This window comes from Xiphias gladius, chromosome 14 (assembly GCF_016859285.1).
Source record: "Xiphias gladius isolate SHS-SW01 ecotype Sanya breed wild chromosome 14, ASM1685928v1, whole genome shotgun sequence".
Lineage (NCBI taxonomy): Eukaryota > Metazoa > Chordata > Actinopteri > Istiophoriformes > Xiphiidae > Xiphias > Xiphias gladius.
The window spans coordinates 2580653-2599096 of record NC_053413.1 but is presented as its reverse complement, the minus strand read 5'-3'; the positions used below and the strand labels follow the sequence as shown (position 1 = coordinate 2599096).

Genomic DNA, 18444 nt, shown 5'->3' with positions numbered 1-18444 from the left:
AACTTCAGAGTCGCTTGGCTGCAGCTGGTTCTGCCAGGTGTAAATATCAAACAAGGTCTGACGAGACGTTGTCACAGTGTGTGCTGGAGATAGAGCTATGAGAACGCGACGTTAGTTAAGCTAAAGGCAAGTTTAATAATAACGTTACTTTCACGGACGGAGTAAAAATGAGTTGTGCACCGCTCAAGAGGTTCTACAAGGAGCTGCCAGTGTGGATAGTGGAGGACCACCACGATGTAAGGCTGGCTTCTGTGTCAATGCAGCTCTAATATATAACTGTACCACTGTGTTTTCTGTCAAGATTTGCACTCAAAATTCACAAAATGACTGCCTGTGTGTTTGCATACCCAGCTAGCTATAACGTTTCCCTGTTCCCTAGCATATTACTGACCATAAAACAACCAGAAATTCGCGCTCTTTAGCTTGAAAACCAGGTCACATAAGTACTGAAGAAAAAACATAATTTAATGACGTATATTGCCACATTATATTTCCTTTATCATGAAATGTACCTAATACAAACTACTTTTTCTAGTGACAATTAAATTGGAGCTTATTTTTAATGATTATTGACATTTGTTTAGTTTTTTTGAATGCTGCGTTTTCTGTATATTTCTCATTAATAGTGATTCACGGTGAAAACCAGCCTCTCAGCAAGCTTTGCAGCTTTTGCACCAAAACATCAGTATTCTTTTCATCTCCTGTCTTAGCTGAAGCACTACTCACAGAGCAGCAGTAGAACTTTTTTCATGACAGACATTTTGACTTGCATGGTGTAACTAATTACGTTAACGATAGCTCTATTACATTCTATTGGGCCAGTATACACAAGGTTCTGCAACTGAAAGGTACAGGTCATTATTGATGTTATTAATTACACCTTTGCTTTTGCTGCTATTACATGTAAAATGTCTGTTGTAAAAAAGTCTGTTGTTTGCCAAATTTAGTTTTTATGTTATTCTTTAATCCCGCTTTTAAGACTGCCAAATAAAACCCTCCTCTACAGTAGTGCTCAAATAACACGAGTTCTAAATTTTAAACAGTTTTGAAAAGGGATTTCATAGATTGTCTCTTCTCAAACCACAAAGATACTACATGAAAATAATATTGCTTCATACACTGCATGATTATTATTATAATATTGCAAATTGCTACACATCCAATTTACGTTTCTCACTCTCACACACAAATTTCATCTTTTATCTCTGACTCGGCTAAAATAAGTTGTGTCTTACCTCCACTCTTAGACCAGAATGTCATGATGTGTGTTTGAGGGCACATACATGATGTCTTTTCCTGCTGCATTTATCCAATAGCCTTTCTTCCATCTCAACTTTCCGTCAAACTTGTAGGCTATATTACACCAGCTTGGTGTCTCTTTAGGGTTGGTTAGGGGTGCCAACCTGCCATTTTAGGAGTCCACCTTTCCTCCTCTAAGTGAATTTGGTTCTCATTGTCCTTTATGTTTCAAATGAGAACATGTAATGATTATCTGTAGTCAATTAATTAGTTAGTTTATCATCAAAAAATAATCAGCAACTATTTAAATAACGATTTTGAGTTATTTTTCAAGCAAAAATTTCAAACATTTGCAACTTCCAGCTTCTCAAACATGAAGATTTATTACATTTCTGTGACTTTTATGTTGGCTTATCATTGCACATTCTTCTCTGGGTACTTTTGATGCCATTTTTCACTATTCAGTGACATTTCAATGAAGAAAATAATCAACATATTATTGAAAATAATTTAAATAATCGTTAGTTGCAGCCTTAGTTGAGAAAGATGAGTAATAAGCATCTAGATTTTGACAAATATCAGACAGGTTTGAAATTATCACAGTGTTCCTGATGAGTGTCCAAGCTGATAAAAAGGATCTGTAACCATCTCATTCTATGCCAAAAATCTGCATCAACTTGGACCAGATTTCCACTCCATTTGTGGTTTGTTTTATCAACCTCTTCAACTAAGCTGCTGATTTTTGCTTTGGTAAATATTTAAAGGTTGAGTATTTTATTTTTTTCTGTTACTGTTGTGTTAGTAGCATGGTAATTACTGCTGCACTATAGTCACTGAAAAGCATAATTTTGGGTGTTGATTATAAATTTTCCAAATGAATCCATGCAGTTTCAATTTTAAGGCTGCCTGATATGTCACTTTGCAGTCATTTTTGCTCATTTTGGTGTCATGAAAATTGTGCCATGTAAAGTGTCTTAGAATAATTTCTATAGAAGATGCTGTACTTACAATGAATGGTGATCAGTTATCTTAAAAATTGGCATGCTTTCTTCATCACATAATACAGGGTCAAATAACTTAAATTAACTTATTTAACTGTATCTTGACTAGGTGGTGTGTCACATCTACCGTGCCATTGCATCAAGATACCTCCCACCAAAGAACATAAAGATGGTTCATTTGGACTCCCATCCTGATCTGCTTATCCCTGTCAACATGTCTGCTGACACGGTCTTTGATAAGGAGAAACTGTTCAGGTATGGTTTGTCTGGAACATGCAGTATGTTACAATCCAGCTCATTTCACACTCTCTCACTTTCTTGGGTTGTAAAGGAGGGTTAACTAGCGCACCCCATTCAGATAGATCACTGACACTGTGTTAGTCTGAATGGGGTATAAAATTCATGTACAGATCTTTATCTTATCACCTCACTATGGCTGTTTCTTCTCTCATCAAACCCGTAAAATGAATGTCCATATCTTTATGTGGTCCTATTTCTACAAACCAAGTAGCCAATGCTATTGAGCGTGATCACAGAAACCCAAGGCTGCATCACATAAATGCCTTATCTTTCTCTCAAATTAATACTACTTTCTACTAAAGAAATAGTCCCTCTGAAAACATATTTGTATGATCAGTTATATAGAGCAGGGCTTTTCAAAGTTTGACACTGTGGGGATATTAATAGTTTTTGTCACATCTGTTATTCTTTGTCTTACTTGTATTTGGTGGATATGCTCTAAGTGTTGGAAACACATTTCCAATAATTGGTGTAAATTGGCTATGTATAAACAAGAATAATGTCTTATATATAGTGTCTTTTTTCTCTGATTTCTAAATGGGTTTAAGAAGGAGTAAGATTTTTAATGCTAATTGCAGCAAAGGTTTTAGTCCCTGTAGCTCCAGCTGCTGAAATGTGTTGACAAACAGGCCAAATCAATGAGCCAAACAACAAAAACTAACTTCTTGTTGTTTTTAGAGCCCTGCCCTGCACCTGTTCCTTTCACTTCATGCAGTATCATTTCCTCATGTCTAACCCTCAGCCCCAGCTGTGGAGGTGCACCTCACAGTTTGAAAATCCCTGATGAAGAATAATTGGGAAACTTTTCTGGAAAGTCAGGTTGCTGTTGCATTTTTAAAAATGTTGTTTATCTCAAAACCTGGACAAATAAAACCAAAGCTACAAAGAACTGACCCTCTCATTGCGAAGCAATAACAGGATGATTGCAGTAACAAAAAAAGACTAGTGACCTTTCCACCTCTAACCTAATATATTCTGAGGTACTATATGCTCCAGTCTCTTGCAGCCCTGCACAGAATAATTGGATATGAACATTGGGTAAATGGATGGAATGGTGTTTTAAAAGTCAGATTGTCACAGTGTTGGACCCTGCCAATTGTCACTTGGGGTTATATTTCCTTTTTTTTTTTATTTTATTCAGTGAGCTGAGTATAGAAAACTGGATAATGCCCATGGTGTATGCTGGCCATGTGTCCTGTGTGGCATGGCTGCATCCATACTGGGCACAGCAGATTAGAGAGGGAGAGCACACGATGGCTGTGGGCAGAGACTCATCCACCACCACCATCAGGTAGGATATACACTACAACAGAAACATATTGAATTTTCTTAATTTAACATTTACTATTCATGATATACAATTTAACATAATCTTCATGACCTATAGGCCTTCTCCCGCTCCTTGTCTCCCTTTCCTTGTCTCCGTCATCTCCATTCTCTGCAGAGTGACCAGTACAGACAACTACTTTCTCAGTGATGGTCTTTATGTTTGTGAGAAGCATCTGGAGAACTCTAAACCTCTCAGACTGAAGGTGGTCAAAGTCAATCCTGTCAAACCAGCTCATTTATCGCTCACAGGTATGTACTTCGACTATGTAGAGATTGGGTGCACAAGAAACAAGTAAGATGGTGTTTACCGGAAGTGATGATTTTTGGCTTGACCGCAGCAGCGGGGCTGGCACTATTGACGCAAATGTCAGTGAGTGAGTGAGTGAGTGAGTGAGTGAGTAAGTAATGAAGTTACACCATTGGTTGGTCGGCTGAGTGTTCGAGGGTCCCCATTAGCCGAGGCTCTTTTTATATGAATTGGCGCAAACAGTTTCTAATGCGTCATCAGGGGGTGTTTACAGGCAGTGTTGCCAACTTAGCACCTTTGTCGCTACATTTACCGACTTTTAAGACCACTTTAGCGGCTTTTTTAAAAAAAAAGCACCTAGCAAAAAATCTAGCAACTTTTCAGACAAACCTTTGCTACTTTCCGTAGAAGGGGCCACCAGTATTGCCCCACCAGTGCAAGGTGGGGCTTTCCCTCTGTAGGCACACCTCTCTATGCGTGTCTCATTCAGTTGACCGTACGGAAGCTGCATAGACATGAATGAGCCTTTAAATTTCTCTCTTAGTGATCATTTTACAAGTAAATAAAGTCAAAATCACAGCACAGCCATTGACTTTAACTTATGTGTATAGGGATTTCTTCAGACGGCTTCGCAGTTATAGGATTTTGGATTTCAGGACTTTAGCAGTGCAGAGCAGCAGCTTCGAAATGGCTTGGAAGTGACTGCTGGTTAACATGTAGTCTTAATGAGCCACATCTCAGTCACTATTTCATACTTGTTCCGTTGACTGACACCAGAAGCACTGTATATGTGAGCACAGCGAGTATGAGAGAAGCAACAGGATACAGGGCGGTCCAGCAACATCCTAGTTTTTGACCTAGTCTTGTTTTTATCTGAGTTGAGCTAGAGAGCTTTGATGCTGGCACCATTAGACTCAAAAGCCCCTTTACAGATGGAGGATTTTCTTATCTTGCAAGAGATCAAACTTGATATGTTTTTAGCAATAGATGCAGATTTTTAGAAATTTTTCCACTGGGTTTGATGAGTTTTGTGTTCCTTACACAAACTGGGTGCCTTATATTTTGTATTTTTGGAGAAGCACTCTGAGTGCCTCAAGCTGAGGAATGTTTTCTGAACAGAGAAATGTTGTACGTCACCGGAGCCTTTCTCTGCAGTGTGAATAGGCCTCCAGCAAACCATCAACAACAAAGATGCTCGAACAAGCTTTAATGTAATTTTAATGTAATTTACTGTAATTTTAGTTAAAATTACAACAACACAAACAAGAAACATTACCCTGGGGGAACACTTGGACTTGTCATATTCATTTTGAGTTTTTAGATCTGCTTGCCTGTTCCTAAACATAGCTGCTTTTTATCACTAATGCTGGCACTATAGTGATTGACTCCACTCTCAAAACAAAATGGCAGTGTCATAGAGACTAGAACTGTATTGTAAAAAATTGCAATGTGCTTTTAATGTACCCAGTCTGATCACCAATGTGTTGATTTTGGTTATTTACAACTCTCTCTAGTGAATCCACGTCCCAATGTCGAAGAGACATGCTTAAAAACCTAGTTATGCAAAATATGGGGATTGTACTTTCTTGCCAAACAAAGATGCTAAATTAATTTCCCAAGTCTGTCTTTTTACTGTACTCCATCCAGTAGTTATCAGAAAAAAAACAAACCTAAACAACACACCTTCAGGTATCTACAGATCTGCAATTTTGTTAGTAATAGATTCCTTCAGTTTCCTAACCTACCCATTGATTTACCACTGGACACATTCCTCAAGCCAATACCTTCTCTGAAAGGAGTGATGTCATATATCTATACTCAGATTCATTCCCTATGTCTAGTTTCCTTAAACTCCTTTAAAGCACTATGGGACGTGGATCTGGGAGAGGAGATCTCTGAGGAAATTCAGGAGGATGCCCTTGATGAAGCAACCAAATAATCTATCTTTGCAAAACACAGACTGATCCAATGCAAAATTTTATACTGCACCCACCTCACAAAGGTTAGACTCCATAGAATCTATAAAGTTTTGAGCCCAACTTCTGACAGGTGCCGCCAAGCCCCCGCGAGCTGTACATGTGTTCTGGTCGGGTCTATATAGTCCTACTGGGGGGAAATCTTTAGATCATTATCGAAGGTTACTGGAAAATCGATTGAACCTAATGCTATGATTGCATTGTTCAGTTTAACTCCGCCCACAGTACCACTCTCGTCCCTAGAGGCAGCCTTTACAGCTTTTGTCACCCTACTGGCCTAACGCTTGGTATTGCTCAAGTGGATAACCTAAGAATAAGAGAAGTCCTTAATTGTGTCAAACTGGAAAGAATCAGGTGCATAATGAAGGGGTCCCTGAAAAAATGTTGGAAAATGTGGGACCTGATAACCGAGTATGTACGGGAGAGGGACTTCCCAAGTATTCCAGGATGACTGATCAGGTATTTTTAGCACCATTACAAATTGTGACACGACAGGCAGTAGACCAACCAACAACTATTACTTTGTGTTTTAGTTTTTTATGTTATTATTATCATTATAGACATACTTTTTCAAAATGAATTTTTAATTTATATTATTATTTCATTTTATTTCCTTGGTTTTAGTCTCTGGGTTCCTGCTTTTGGTTTGTAATATCTGTCCTGTCTTGATCCTGTTTAAGTTTTTCATTGTTTTTATCTTACTTACTACTTGCACCTTTGCTTCAGGAGATGTTCAAACAAACAGCATTACGTAGTGGTTTACATTTGGCTTACCAGTTCCCTGTACCAACCCCTGTTTACTTCTACACTTTATGTGCAGTACAGACATTGTACTGTATGTTTGCTCTGAAAAGCACAGACCAAAAAATGGTTTATTTCAGAATAACAAAAGGTTGTCAAACTTTAGAGGAATAAACTAATGAGGAAGTTAGTCAACCCCTAAATCAAACTGGATGCATGATTGTTGTTGAGAATGGACAAGAGTTGACAAGGGTTAGTCATCAAGTATTTTTTGCTTCTTGTAACCCACTACAGTAATTCAGATTAATCTAGTACTTACACTGCATGCATGATATTTTTCAGGTTATTGTGGTCTAATGTCCATCCCCTGTTGTTACCTACATATACATACTCTAATAATTAATTAATTAATTTACTATTAACCTAGTATTTATTTTTATTGTCTTTTATTTGTTGTTTTATTTTTGATTATATTCATTTACTTCCTTTTAATGTTTACTTTGTTCATCTTTTTTTCTCTCTCCTATTTCCTATGATATCTATATCATATATATTTATTAAGTACACTGGTGAGGATGGACAAATTTTCATCTTACAAAGTATTATGGTGTTTCATATGACATTTAATTTCAGAAAAGAATACAAAGGAGGACACAGAAAGGTGGTTTGCCAAGAGACGTCGGACAGAGTGTAATAAGGCTGGGGAATCTAGCTTCTCTGAGCCCTTCTCAACAGCCACTGACACACTGAAACCAGCAGGGGGCAAGGAAGAACAGTGGAGCAATGGGACAGGCTTGGGAGAGGATGATGAAGATGAAGGATCAACCAATTATGTTGTTAAGAGAATATCTGCATTTCTAACTGAGACAGAGCCATATATTTTGGACATTGATTTGGATTTCTTCTCATGTAAGAATCCCTTCAAGGAATTATACACACAGGTACATCTCTCTGTACTGTATTATTCATTGTACATCTCTGCCTGATTTTTTTTAGCTCTTTAACAGCCTCTTTAAGCAGATTTGATTGCTTTTATACTTTTTTAACAATAATCATGTATTTAATCAAATATCTACAAATGATAATAATATCCTTAATGAGAACAACTTTCTAACAGTGTTTTAAAGACCCCATGAAAAAACGATTTTGACTTCCTGAAAAACAGGAAGTTACAGTTAGAATAGGAACACTCCTTTATCCAAATGGAAACAAATGGGTTGCTATCATAAAAATTACACACACAGGGCTCGATCCTGATGTAGTATCACCCTCAAAGTGATGGGCAGGTCTTAAAGACATTATTAAATATTAGATAATGAATAAATCTAAGGAATAGTGTGGTGTTCTGATCCCTAAGCTCCTCCTCTATATATGCCAAAGTTTTCCTTAGCAAGAAAATGAAGCACAAATTGCTTTGTTTGTGTTAGATAATTAATGTAATGTAATAAAATTGTTGTACACACAGGAGTGAAATAGGCCCATATTTTCCGTTATGAGCGAGTGAGAAACAAGCAGGTCATGAATTATATAGCTGCAATTTATATCATCATAAAATTAGTGATTGGGCCTTCAAAAATATAAAACAGATAAATCTGATAATAATGATTTGGATGATAGTGATGATAATTTATTTATGTATTTATTTATTTAATTTAAGGTTGTGACCTCTACTGATCTCTAGGTGAGGAATACATTCTTTCTGGTGAATACAGAAAATACAAAGACCTGCAGACCACATATTTTGTAATAAAAAGAATTAATGTTAAAGATGATATAGAGTTTTAAAATGTACTTATTTCACTTCATTAGATATAGGATATTCACAAGTTAAAAGACAGTTTTTTTTTTTTAAGGTAAAAGTCTAATAAAATTGACCTTTTGAAACAATTTTATTTTGGTTGTGAAGAATTTCAAATATAAATATATTTCTACGTTTAGTATCAGTTAGGTGAACACCTCGTAAGAATGGTGCAGTGTACACAGTTAATGTCTCCCCAGAACTAAGATGGGACTTGACAAGATGTCATAGACCACATGGAACAACCTTGATGTCAGAATTGAATTCCGTAAAAGGAATGGGAAATTCAAATTTGTGTATAAATTGTTCATATGTAAGTAAAGAACCTGAACCATCACCTAACATACAAAAACAATACCTTGTTGATGCTATTTGTGTAGAGATAGCAACTTATTATGAATTGTGATCATCAACACTGTTCCACAGTAAAGCTTTATGTGGAGAAAAATTGTAGACATGGTAGATCTTCCAGGCTAACAGAGCTTGCTGGTGAAATAAGCTCTGTTATAACAGAAAGCTCAAACCAGCAACTTTGTTGAAAATGAGAGATGGTATGAAGTTCCAGATAGGCTAAGCATTGGTCAGACATCTTTGTTTTACCAGTGTAACTTAAACATTTAGGTAATGTCGAAACATAATATTTCAAGGCCTCCTGATGATGCTTATTATTTTACCTCTTTGGAAATCACGCATCACATCATCATATTACGTCACAGATGCACCGAAATGCATGAAGGAGAATTAGTGCTGTGACTGATCTGGTTTGACCTATAGTCAGTAAGAGGTTTTGATTATATCTAAGAATTGTCTAACACAAGCTTATTAACACAACCAAATTGTGCCCAAATTCACATTTTTACTCAACACTGAATCCAGTCTATCACCTGTGTATTCCTTTTAGCTAAAAAACCGACAAAGTACAGCCTGAAGCAGCATTAATGTGCCAACTTATATATATTGTCCATCTACGTAAGGAACTCACTGTAGCTGAAATGTAACATAAAAGGTTTTATTCTTGGACTGACCATAGCTCTATATTGTCTCTGTCAAGGAAGAGTATGCCATCCTGAAGGAGCTGTACAACTTCAGAGGACCCGTCCCTGATGCTGATGAGGTCAGACTTTATAATTTATGAATGGTTTTCAACAAAAGATTGCACAACAGGGAGTCTACCTACTCCAACCACCCACTTACAGATAAACACACAAAGTAGGGCTATAAAGACATAAGTCTCCAGGCGTGGCTGAACATATAAGAAAATGATGATGTATCTGTGAGGACTGTCTGTGTGCACATATATACACTCAGTGTCAACATATAGTAATTACATATAAGTAATTATTGCCACACAAGTGAGTAAGTGAGAAATACTGTTTATCAGTTACCATAAGAACATGTATAAGTAGTAGATACTTCAGAAAAATCTGTAAATTTAACTCTGTTATAGGTAGTAGTAGTGGAAGTAATAGAAGTAGTAGTACATACTTGCAAATATTAGCACACATATATGTATTTTCCTCTTCACTATTCTTTATTACTGTTATTATTTTATTTATTATACTACCTACCCGCACATACAGTATCTGCACATTCCCTTGGTCCCACTTACATTAACATGAATACACGACAAACTTATACAACACTCTTTCGTACTTACATAGTAACATCAATACATAGTTCTTCCATTAACAAAACAAACTTAAAGTCTGTACCAATTTATAACCTCTATGTGTTACATCTTACTGTTAATGTAATGTCACTGTGTTGTTATTTTATTGTTTATTGTGTTACTGTCGGTATATGTTGTTGAACCAATGCCCCTAAGTCTGTCTAATTTGTTACTTTTATCGAAGTATCACATCCAATTGCACTTATAAAAAAATTATTTTTTACACTATTAGGGTAAAGCATGAGGTTACAAGTGGGGTTTTAAATAACCCCAAAGAGTTTGAATCTAAATCCAGTTCAAGTTCAAGTTCAAGTTTATTTGTCACTCAACCACACATGAATTCATGCGCATACTCACCAAGCACTTTATTAGAAACATACTAATACTGGGTAGGGCCTCCCTTTGCTCTCAGCCTCAGTTCTTCATGATTGCATCACATTATTCCTAAAGATTTGTCAGCTGCACATTCATGCTGCCAGTCTCCTGTTCTACTACATCCCAAAAGTGTTCCATTGGATTCAGATCTGGTGACTGGGGAGGCCATTGAATTACACTGAACTCATTGTCATGTTCTTGAAACCAGTTTGAGATTACTTTTGCTTTGTGACATGATGCATTATCATGCTAGAAGTAGCCATGTAAAGATGGTAAATTATGGCAATAAAAGGATGCACATGGTCAGCAACAATACTTAGATAGGCAGTGGCATTCAGAGAATGATTGATTGCTATTAAAGGGCCCAAAGTGTACCAAGAAAACCTTCCCCACATCATTACACTACCACCACCAGCCTGGACAAGGCAGGTTAAGTCCATGGATTTACGGTGTTGATCCCAACTTCTGACGCCCTACCATCTGCGTCCCTCAGCAGAAATCCAGATTCAGCTGACCAGGCTATGTTTTTGTCTTCAACTCTGCAGTTTTGGTGACCCTGTGCCCGTTATAGCCTTTCTGTCAGCTCCAACCAGTCTGAGTGTATAGTTCAACGAAATGTGGTCTCTACAGGGTCCAGTAAACATACATCAGACATAAATTCACCAACCACTTTATTAGAAACACCTGTACACTTGCTTCTTCATGCAATCAGCCAATTGTGTGCCAGCAGTGGAATGCATAAAATCTTGCAGATACAGGTCAGGAGCTTCAGTTAATGTTCACATCAAACATCAGAATGAGGGAAAAAATGTGATCTCAGTGACTTTGTCCATGGAATGATTGTTCGTGTTGAATAGTTCTAAAACTGCTGATCTCCTGGAATTTTCATGCACAACAGTCTCTAGAGTTTACCCAGAATGGTGCCAGAGACAAAAAGCATCAAGTGATCATCTATTCTGTAGACTGGAACACCTTGTTGATGAGAGAGGTCAGCAGAGAATGGCCAGACTGGTTGGAGCTGACAGAAAGATTACAGTAACTCAGATAAGCACATTGCCGACCATGTTCATCCCTTTATGGCCATAATTTACCATCTTCTAATGGCTAACACTGTGGATAAAAACTTTTAACTGTATTTTAAATACACAGCATAATCCTCTGAAGGAGAAGCCCCAGATCCTCCAGTCTAATTCCTACTGACCTACCTTTATTGTATCTAAACAATCTATACTCAATCCAACTAGTAACTAGGAACATAAGCTTTTTCTATTCCTTGGAGCTGCGATGGATTGCTCTATTTTAGGAGCCATACCACGATGACGGTACAGAAGAATTTGTAGAATGTTTGTTCTGATTTGATAATTAACATTAGATGTATGTGTACATGTATGTACGTTTGTCCAGGAAGAGCTTGATGAGTGTGTGGAATGTCGTATACATCAGTTAGAGGATCTGGAAGCAGCATTTGCAGATCTTCTAGAGGACGATGGAGAAGAGACAGTTACACGCTGGGCCAGCAACCCTGGGTAAAGCTTCTCTGAGTTCATTTCACTGTTAAAGTATAGCGAACATATATAAACAACATGCTGCATTATTGGGGATTTTTTTTCACAATTTTCATGTGAAATTGTATCAAATCTGCAACAAATGCAACTTAATTGTGAAGTTAATGTAACTCTTAATGGGTAACCACTGATTTTACACAAGAAATCAGTTAATCCTATCAGTAGAACTAGTGCTCAGCCTTTGAATATAGTAGTCTTTTGTGGCTCTGAGGTGGCTTTTTCAAGTCTGAAAAAAATCTCTGCTTGGGCTTTGAGAGTACGAATTTATAATAGAAAACTCAACAAACTCAACAGCTTTTCTGTCAGTTTTTCTTTATTTGCTGCGTAGACTATCAAAGTTAAAGGTGTCCTGCACACCAGTTTAGCCAAAAAAGTTTAAATTCTACCATTACATCCGAGATAGTCATGAAGCTGATGAAATTCAGCAACAAAAATTTACCTTTTTAACAGCAGACATTTTGACATGTCATTGTAGGCACAGATGGAACAAATACCAAGGATGACTCTGTTCCAGTTAACTATCCCAGAAAGCAACATGTGAGTTAGCATAAACAATACCAGGGTTCTGTCTAAAATCACTCCTAATTTACTGTATAGTGCACTGTATTTACCCTTCTCCATTTCATTTGAGTGTCAGAACACTGAGTGTGAAATTTATACTCTATATAATGCCATGTACGTTACCTTCTGCTAGCACTCCCATAATGCAATGTGGCATATATTAGGGATATGCAAATTAACGGCGCATAATGACAATGATTAGTAAGTTTCCAAAATCTCAATTTCCTTTTCACTGTAAAGTAAACTACTGAGCATTTATTATTTAGGACGTAGTAAATGAGTAAATGAGGCAGTGATTTCAGACATTGTCCAGGGCTCTGGAACTAGCAGAATTGAGTGGAATGCCTCAATTATTAATGTTACTGATTACACCTGTGCTTTTCCTACAATATATCAAAATGTCTGCCTTGAAAAGGGCCTATAGTAATAATGTTATGATAAGAGTGGAAATTATCCAGCTCTAATAGCTGCAACAAAACTAACAACAGGATTATAGATACGTCATTCAAGTACAATCTGTACACACCCACACAGTCCCGAGTAGAGGTCTAACCATTCAAACTAAGTGAAGACACCTGTGTGACTGGATTATGAGTGTTGTGGGATGATTATGTAGTGACTTTACTCCCTATGTAATAGATGCTCAGTAGGTTACTCTATTGTGAGCAATAAATTGAGATTTCTGACACCTCTTAATCATGATAATTTTACATCATTATTGGCAGCTTTAGTGTTCCACATCTGTCATTTTTGTATCTAGAAAATATGGCACATAGCATTGTGGGATTGTTAGTTGAAAGTAGTGTACATTTCATTGTGGGAATTTTTAAGGGCATTATATAGAGCATAAAATTGTTTCTCAGTATTAAGACACTCAAATATAATGGCAGATAAAAAACATAGGGCACTATAAAGTAATAGGAAGTGATTTTGGACGTGGCTAGTGTTTATTATTTTGTCTTATCATGTTCTTTCAGTATGGCTTCGTTAGCCCAACTGGTTTTCAGTTTGAAGTCAAGAAACCCATGCCCCGACTATGAGATGGTAAGAATAATGTTAATGCACTTATCTTCTGTAAGTGTATGTGTACCACAGCTACAACAACCACAATAACTTATCGTAATGATAACTATAGTATTATTATACAATCACGCTGTGGTTATTATACTATATTATGGTATAACTACAGTTATAATCAACATCCTCATACAATTCTGTATTTTTAGCAATGTTAGGGGTGTGACTGTAGGGATGGCAGTGTCAGTTGGTTGGTCCACCGATCTGGTCCAGACTGAAATATCTCAACTATTAGATGAATTACCAAGAAATGTTTGTACACACATTCATGGTCCCCAGACAATCGATCCCAATGACTTTGGTGATCCCCTGACGCCTTGTGAAGGTCGCATTTGTGGTTTAGAGTGAAATATCATGACAACGATTAGATGGATTGCCATGACATTTGCTACAGATATTCAAGGTCCCTTGAGGATATATTCTAATAATTTTGGTGATCCTCTGACTTTTCCTCTTGCACCATTATCAGGTTAAAAACTTTTTGTCCAGTAGTTTGATTTTTGACCACATCATGCAAAACTAATAATAACCCCGTCATTCTCAGCTGTATTTTGTGTTTAGTGCTAGCATGATAACTAGCAAATGTTAGCATGATAAAATGCTAAACTTAGGTGGTGACCATGGTAAACATTACACCTGCTTAGCATCAGTATATTTGCATTGTCATTGTGATGTCAGCATTTAGCTCAAAGCACCACTGTGCCTAAGTACAGCTGCACAGAGCTGCAAGTATGGCTGTAGTATCTAAGTCTTATTATGTACATAGATCATTTTGTGAAGATAGTTGTTTTTTTGTAATAATTTGATCTCCTTATCATTGGAGGACCTGTCATTTTGTTAGTAATGTCAATGAGACCTTTCAGATTTATTTAATAATAATACAGTACCCTCCAATGTAAAGGCATTAAAATCTAAAATAATATGGCAGATATCAAGTTTCAAACTTGGCATTGTTTTATTCACATTCTATTTTTTAATGTCTATTATCTGCCATCATTGCTCCGTTTTGTTCCATGTTTTCTCCTTGTAATCTTCCCTCATCCTGATTTTCCCTTTCTTTTTTCCTCCCTTCCCTTGTGATTTTTTGTCACTTTTCCTCTGCTGTTCTTCTTCTGTCCTCCCCAACTGTTCCATCTGTTCTCTCTCAGGTCCATCAGGCGGGGTTAACCTGTGACTCTGTTGAACTGCCTCACCACATCAGCACTGATGAGGAGATTGACAGACTCATCTCAGCTGTACAGCTGTTTCTGACACCTCTGCCCAAACCTACACTGGTTACTATGTCCAGGTGAATAATACAGCCATACATTGTTTAAGATCTGTTGAAGAGTTGGAATTAATTTTTTAATTTAGCTTAGTCTTGTGAAAAGTGTACTAGTACAGAAAGAGAGGTTAAATGTGTTTGTTAATATTTGTTTTCAGGTCCAGTCTAGATGAATACTGTCCAGTAGAGCAGGTGGATTCAGTCCAGAGCAGAGTATTGGCTGTACTGGAGGCCCTGTATGGACCACTGGACTTACACAAAGACTATGAAAACAGCAGTACAGAGGCTCTGGACTGCCAACCACAGGCCTCATAACAAACATGCACATACACATGTCACATTTGGATGTAGTGGATGTACTGTTTGATAAGAGAACCACATGAAAAATAACACATCAGATATTGTTGCACTGAATCTTGAGGTATATTTACATCTTGTGTCTAACAGGTGGCAATTTGAGGCACTTTGTTGTGATTATGTAATGTAATAACATTGAAGTGGCTGCAGAAGTTCACCATCCTGGATTTAGTTTGTACAGAAGACACTGACACTGACACTGTTCACATGCACAGAAGAGACCAGATTACCATCAAAATACAGGTTACAGGATAAGCCTGGTCATATTCTGTTCTTCCATATAGTCAACAAATCCCATGTGCAGGCCAAAACCAACCCTGAATGTATCCTACTAGCAATCATTTTGTGTGTGTCAAAGCCTGATATACAGTATCTTATTCCTCTGTGCCACAGAACTACATTGTTCTCCAATTATTATTATTAAAAAAACATGAATGAGCCACACTGTCGCACTGGGTGACATGTTCCTTTATTACCATAAACACATACTGTAGTTTATTTTGACTCAATACCAAGCACATACTGTCCTGCTAGCTAGCACTAAATGTGTATTCATGTGCTATTAAAAATAGTGTCCAACAAATGCAAAATTTCTGCCTGTCTGAGTAAAGTTTGCTAAAAACTACAAGGGCCAGCTGTTATAGGAAATTACTGAGCCTTTTTAAAAGCCAGTTTAAAAAGGTTTATGGGTTCAGTAGGTAGCAATGGCTTGGACTGCGACAGAAAGTAGGGAAGTCAGAAAATACTGAGAGGCAAACTAACACAGTGTAGGGTTTTTGGTCTTTACATGAGATTTGTTGATCATAACAATAATATAGAATATTTCCAGCCTTATTCTTTTAGGCAGAAAAAATTAATATGTGCTGCAATATTCTGATTATAGTTGATAAGTTTTTTTCCCCACTACCTGTAGGGGTATGGCACTGGTACAGAAGGCACTGTCAATGCAGTGTGTGCATGTTTCAGATTTCTAAATATCTTTCTGTTGAGCTTTGGAAACTGACATATTTAGTGTTTCAGCTCTTCTGATTATAACAGTAAAATTAGTAAAGTTTTGTTCTGTTAAACTCCGTATTAGATTACTTTCAATACACCACTACTCAGCTACAGTAATGATCCTCGTTTTCATTCTGCTACACTGCTGCCATAGTGATATACTCCCTGTCCTGGGTCTTTGTTATGCAAATGCAGACATGTAAAAACCCAGTTTGGAAACCCAGTTGAGGGTGTGTATGTCCAAGATATTAGATTCCCCAAGCAGAAATGTAGATGTCTTAATTGTATTTTTGTTAAACCACTTAGCATCATAGAATAGGAGAAGTGACGGTTTGTTTAAACAAAACTGGTGTGTTTTCACACGTTTCTGAACCCTTTGTTAACCTACTCTATACTGAAAACAGATTGGTGAAATGCTTAAGGCTATGTTTCATGTAAAATAAACCTTCAGCTGTCTGTAATATCTTAGATCACAACTGTCAGCTGCAACACAGTAGAGTTCCCCAGCTCTACTAAATGAGACGGAGGATTTACCCTTTCCTCACAAAATAAAAGATAATGTTGGTATCGTCACTACAGAGAAATAAATTGGCAATTGTAAATCAGTCCGTTACCTACGTACTTGTTCACTGCCCTTGTTTAACAATTTGATGGAACTAATACAGTTACTGTATGTCAATTTGAGGCTGGTATGGAAAATTGTCATAAGAATTTTTTTTGTTTTCATAATTGTATACAGTGAACAGTAGAAGCCTCTAAATTAACCCTTACCGAACACCATGTCATTTTTATCCACTCAGAAGTTACAGTAGTAGTTCTCTAGTAGTTGAATACTGTTTTTTAAATAACCTTACAGCAACTGGATAAGGATTTTCAATGAAATCTAACAGAGGTGAGTGAGTTTTCCTAAATTATACATTTTACACATATGGCATACAGTATAATAACTCATTAAAACAGATTCCTCTCTTCAATAAAGTAGCTGTTATTGCTATTCTTAGAAAAGTTTTGATATTTTCAGTTAGATTTGTAAGTTTTGAGGCATCCTCTAAAAGAAACTAGGTTCTGTAGGTATATTTTCTCTGATTATCGTACTGGAGGTTTTTGCAACATGTCTCCTACAGGAAAAAAAAGAGCACAATTCCAAATATATGTAAGAAATGATAATACTTTATTGCCAATATCAGGTTATTGGTTTATATGGCAGCCGATAAGTAACAAGAAATTTCAGTACAGAAATGCCAAAGATGTATTTGAGGTCATTTAGTAACAGTATGAAAATTATATAGTTTATCCACCCAAGAGCACTGACAAGTTTTTTTTTCAACTGTAAAATGTCACACTCAGTACATATAGTGTATGTTGGTCACAATTCTTTCAAATTTAGGGGATCCTTATCAATGTTTTTGGTTAAGCAATTTCTTTACATACAAATACATTTTGTTAAGCTCTCAAATATTGATATTGGTATTGGCCTAAAAGTCTTGATCAGGCTTTAGTAGTCACCCATTTAAAAAAATTAGTCTCTGTCTTTCAAATAGGATTTGAATAAGTTTAGGATTGTGCCAGGATTGTATAATTTAAAACCTTGACAAGTTAATTCTCAGTGCTACACAGAAAACTACACTGGAGAATTTACAAGTAATTATTGAGAAAATATTGAGTTGTTGAAAAAAACGTTCTTTCAATTAAAAACACTAAGTTTGAAATTGACCTGTAATTGACCATTACCAAAGCAATTACAGTAGATTGCTCTTAAAAAGAGGCTTGATAACTCAGTTTTCAAGACTGGAAAAAAACTGGAGAAGATCTCATGCCATGCCATAAAAATTTTTTTTTAAAAGGCTTGTAGACGGAGTATTAAGGCAGCAGATGGAAAATGTTTGAGAAGGCTTTATAATTACTATGATCATGTGTCATGTTAACTAGATTAGTTTTATTTGAATGCA

At 36.7% G+C, this 18444-nt stretch overlaps 1 protein-coding gene across 1 annotated transcript; it reads left to right on the top strand.

Moving 5' to 3' along the window:
* The first annotated feature begins 8 nt into the window (after nucleotides 1-8).
* c14h5orf22 (chromosome 14 C5orf22 homolog) lies at nucleotides 9-17447 on the top strand. The gene is made up of 10 exons (XM_040144492.1): nucleotides 9-236; nucleotides 2350-2495; nucleotides 3682-3831; nucleotides 3985-4118; nucleotides 7467-7774; nucleotides 9683-9745; nucleotides 12080-12201; nucleotides 13779-13845; nucleotides 15027-15166; nucleotides 15301-17447. The coding sequence occupies exons 1-10, from the start codon at nucleotides 168-170 to the stop codon at nucleotides 15455-15457; spliced, it is 1356 nt and encodes a 451-aa protein (XP_040000426.1). The 5' UTR covers nucleotides 9-167; the 3' UTR covers nucleotides 15458-17447.
* Nucleotides 17448-18444: the final 997 nt, after the last annotated feature.